Genomic DNA, 5,069 nt, shown 5'->3' on the forward strand with positions numbered 1-5,069 from the left:
CAGTTTCTGTAGAAACTGTATCATGGTGTCAAAGAATATCCAAGAAAATTTGCATAAATGAAAAGTGATATTAGACTCATTGATAGAAAGACTCAATATTATTAACATGCCAAAATACTTTAAAATTAATATATAAGTTCAATGTAGTTCTAGTAAAAATCCTAAGAGGATATTTTATGGAACTTGACAAGCTGATATTAAAATAAATTGAGAATGTTAGCAGGCCAGAATAGCAAAGAAAACTTTGAGGAGTAATGTAAGAAGATTCACTCTATCAGATACTAAGACGCATTAAAGGAGGGCGATTAGAATGCTTGATCTTTTCTGATACATTTGGACTCTGTGTGCAGTGCTCTCCATGACAACCAGCGATGTGAGAGTTAGCCCAAGCGCTTGCTTTCTCTGTTTCTCTCTCTGTCTGTCTCTGTCTCTGTCTGTCTCTGTCTCTGTCTGTCTCTGTCTCTCTGTCTCTGTCTCTCTGTCTCTCTGTCTCTGTCTGTCTCTGTCTCTCTGTCTCTGTCTCTGTCTCTCTGTCTCTCTCTCTGTCTCTGTCTCTCTGTCTGTCTCTGTCTCTGTCTCTGTCTCTCTGTCTCTGTCTCTGTCTCTCTGTCTCTCTCTCTGTCTCTCTCTCTCTCTCTCTCTCTGTCTCTCTCTCTGTCTCTCTCTCTGTCTCTCTCTCTCTCTCTGTCTCTCTCTCTGTCTGTCTCTCTCTCTCTCTCTCATCCTGCTTCCCCACTGTCAAGGCGTCTTTCTAACTCTGTCTTCAAAAATCTATTCCAGGGTCTGGGGAGATTCTCAGTCAGTAACAATTTTGTATTGCAATCAAGAGGCCTGAGTTCAGATTATAAGAATTCGTATAGAAGTCAGGTGTGGTGGTCACATCTGTGACCCCAGCACTGGGGAGGTAGAGGTCGGTAGATCCCCAGAGACTGTTAGCCAGCTAGCCTAGCCATGAGCTCCAGGTTCAGTGAGAGACTCTGTCTCAAAAAATTGTGGTGGAGAGCAACTGAGGAAGACACTTGATGTCAACATCTAACCTCATACACATGGACACACAAATGCACAAGTACACATACAAACTATACAGATATATATGTGTATACGTGTGTATATATTTTATATGGAATATATATGTATGCACTGAAGGGTCAGGGAGGGGTGGGGGTCAAATAGCCTTTTCAAATGTACTCTCTTTGTGGAAGTCCATGACAGCCTTGTGTACCATCACTGTTAGCCGTGGTACAGTGCTGCCCTGTTTCATTCACAGAGCCCCACAGATGCTAGATGCTCCGTGTAGGTGTCCTCAGCTCAGCACAACTCCTGGTACCCCAGCAGGGCTGCTCAACTCCCTTTCCCCTTCTTCTCCAGCCATGCCCTGCTGTCTTTGCTCAGCCATGGTGATATTTTGTTTGTGCTCTAACAAACAAAGCTTGCCTGAAGATCAGAGGGCAGAGATCAGAGGGATAGAGGCCAGGCAGGGGTGGCACACACCATTGATCTCAGCATTTGGGAATCTCATGCCTTTAATCCCAGCACTAGGGAGGTGGAGACAGGAAGTGAAATGGCTGGGCAGAGAGAGGAATATAAGGCAGGAGGAGACAGGAGCTCAGCCCCTTTCGGTCTGAGGATTTCATAGAGGTAAGAACTTTAGTGACTGGTGGCTTCTCTGGCCTTTCATCTTTTCACCCCCTAATATCTGACTCCAGGCTTTTATTATTAAGATCAATTACATTAGCGCTACACTCAGCCAGGGCATTGAAAGAAAACCAGCCTACCAGTGACCCTGTGTGCCACAGAAACAGACACTCAGTTTTAAAGATGCTCGGTGCATTTTTATATTAACTATCAGCAAACAGTTCACTTGGCCACAGGAAAGACAAATTATATTATATTATATGTATCATAACAGACAAATCAAAGTACATATTTTTTATGCTGTCTTTAAGTGTTCTTTTTAAAAATGTTTGTTTTACATTTTTAAACTAGTAGACATTTACTACAGAAAAAAACATTTTTTGAGCTTAGAGTCTCACTCTGTAGCCCAGGCTGGCCCCGAACTTGCAGCAAATCCTGCTACCCCGGCCTTTCCTGTGCTAGGATTACAGATGTAAACCACCGCACCCAGAGACAGAAAATTCCAAAAAAATATAAAGAAGTCTTTTCACATACATCACTCTGATAAAACCCTGGTTACAACTTTAGTATATTTCTCTCCAGTCTATTTTGGTATGATTATTTCTTTATAGTTATAATAAAAGCATGCATATAATTGTGTTTTTCCCTTTTAATTTAGCTGTAGATAATTATGATATAATCATATACATGCTGTACTATCAACATATGGTAATTTTTACTGCATTGAATTTCATTATTTTGATTTATCACTGTTGAAGGCTATTAACCTATTTTTGTTATATTTTTGCTCCCATTTTAGCAAGTATAATATGTCTGAGTACTGTAGAACTTTCTGTTCACCTTCTGTTTTAAGTTACTATGTTGCTTTGAATTTTTCAGAAGCTGAATATTAACAGATGTTAAGAATGTCATAAAGTAGATGTTCTTATAGTCCTATCCAATGTCTAGCTAGTGCAGAGTGTGCGCTCCAAAGGCATGTGCCCACTTGTCTTACCTTGAACTTAGAGTGGTGATCTGGATAAAAAATGTGTCCCATAGGCTTCGCTAGGTGAACTTGTGGTCCCCGGTGCATGGTGCTGTGTGTGGAGGTTATTGAACTTTTAGGAGGTGGAGCCTTGCTGGAGGAAGTACATCACTGGGAGAGGGTTTAAGGATTCATAGCGTCACCCCATTTCCAATCCTTCTTGGCTTCCTGTGGGTGGTTGAAATTTAATCGCTCAGCTTCCTGTCCCTGCTGCTATGCCCTCCCCCATTCCACATTCATCCACTCTTTGGGAATGTAAGCTGAGATGGACTCTTCCTAAGTTGCCCTTGGTCATGGTATTTTATCACAGCAACAAATAAGGAACCAATAAAATCATATCTGACTTATTAAAGGCATATACAGTCTTGCTCACATGTATGTGGAAATGGGTCAGAGAAGGGCAGGTGTGCTGAGCAGCTGGGGATCTTCCCATAGGAGGTGGAGGTCCTGTGTTGGGGCGGTACAGCCTTCATGACGTGTGCATGTGTGCTTGGCAGAGGCAAGCCTTGGTTTGATTAGATAGCCAAAGGGATCTGGTGACTGCTGGCCTAACCGTGGTGATTGCAGATGGAGTTTGTTGGTTGCCTGTAGTTCCTTAGCTGCCCCCCAACCCTGGCCCAAACCCCCTCACTCATTGTGCTCAGTAATAGAACTCAGAAAATGTTCCTTTTGGGTGAGCATTGCTTTATCACTTGCAAATTTATTGTGACTTTTTTTTTTAAAGCTGAGCACATCTGTTAAATTGTTAGTTGGCAATAACTGTCTCAGTCTTTATTGATCTTGTATATTTTCCCATTTCAATCAACCCAGACTTACACGTCTTTCTTACAATGATCCTGAGGTCAATCATTACATAAATTTTTATTAACTTATTAAGTAAATGTAAAAATCTTCTTAAAATAGACTCTTATTATGTTATTTAGAAAAATATATTTTTGCTATCTTCAAATTATTTTAAGAAGTTTTAAAATGTTTGTTACTGTTCACATGTGTGTATATTTGCATGTGAGGACAGAGGACAGCTTCCTGGGAACTGGTTCTCTCCTTCTACCCGTTGAGGCCTCTTGTCATTTCTGCTGTTCTGCACATGGTTCAGGGTAATTCTCCTGTCCCCACCACCATTTTGTCACAAAAACACTGGGATTGCAGATGTGAGCCACTGTATGTGGCTCTTGTAGCCCTGGGGATGGAACTTTAGTCACCAGGCTTTCATAGCAAGCCTTCACCTGCTGAGCCATCTCGCTGGCACTAAAGTATTCCTCGGTGCTAAAGCCTTTGCTTTATACATCTCCAGCGTTGAAACCTTTGGGCCTTTTTGATCATCAGATGGCAGGACAGCTTCTCCCTTCCAGCCGACAAGTGCAGTGACACATAGGGATCGCCTTATTTTGGATCCATGATTTATCTTTGCTTTGTTCTCCGCAGGAATGGGCTGCTTCTGGGGGGCTGAGCGCAAGTTCTGGCTCTTGAAAGGTGTGTATTCAACCCAAGTGGGCTTCGCAGGAGGCTACACGCGCAATCCCACCTACAAAGAAGTCTGCTCAGGTAGGGACAGTTGTTCAATCACTGGAAGAACGGGAGGGCTCCTTCCTGTTGGTGGGTGACAAGATCTTTGAAATGGAAATATATTTAAAAATACATATTTTCTCTGTCTTTTTTAAAAAACGATTTCTGTAAATACACCTCATTGTTTCTCCTATATAGCTGTACAGGATAATGGACATCCTGTGGAATGTATTCCATTTTTTTGCTGTGAAAAAAAAAAGCCCATAACACTTAGTTGACTGGAATAATTGTTCTTTTAGTTCAGGAAACTGGGCAGGGCTGAACTTGGCAGTTCTTCTTTGAGGCTCACCTAGTATCTGCAAGTAGAAAACAGAGGCACACTGGGAATGTCAGGAATCTTTTGGAACTTCAAAGCCTGTCCCCAGTGACATACCTCCTTCAATAAAGTCACACCTACTAATCTTTCCTGAAAATTTTAGTAACTGGGACTAAGTATTCAAATATATGAGCCTATGGGGGCATTCTCATTCAAACTACCACGGGTAGGGGCGCCTGGCATCTCTTAATCCCATCAACTGAGAATAAGACCACTACCATAATTTCTGAACCAAATTTGAAACAAAGTTTAATTAAATACTGGCCAGGATGATGGACTCTGGCCAGGACCATTCAAGGTTCCCGGAAAATGGTGATAGTCACATTTTGCAGGTGCTTAAAAAGCCAAGCCCATAAGGCCACTGTCTTTATTTCCCATCAGGTCCAATCAGGGACAAGCATAGATCCCAATGTACTTCCTGTCTGTTTACTTCCTGCCTACGTCCAACCAGGGACAAGCATACATCCTGACGTATTTCCTACACACACACACACACACACACACACACACACACACACACACACACAC

The 5,069-nt window shown here is 42.1% G+C and overlaps 1 protein-coding gene across 6 annotated transcripts in view; it reads left to right on the forward strand.

The window, feature by feature from the left end:
- Msra (methionine sulfoxide reductase A) overlaps positions 1–5,069 on the forward strand; it is a 315,509-nt gene that overhangs the window by 143,412 nt on the left and 167,028 nt on the right. For all 6 annotated transcript variants that reach the window (XM_005355518.3, XM_026783294.1, XM_013349245.2 and 3 more), the window contains exon 3: positions 4,085–4,204. In XM_005355518.3, coding sequence (XP_005355575.1) covers positions 4,085–4,204 — 120 coding nt within the window. The remainder of the gene's footprint in view (positions 1–4,084; positions 4,205–5,069) is intronic.

Source organism: Microtus ochrogaster, chromosome 17 (assembly GCF_000317375.1).
Source record: "Microtus ochrogaster isolate Prairie Vole_2 chromosome 17, MicOch1.0, whole genome shotgun sequence".
NCBI lineage: Eukaryota > Metazoa > Chordata > Mammalia > Rodentia > Cricetidae > Microtus > Microtus ochrogaster.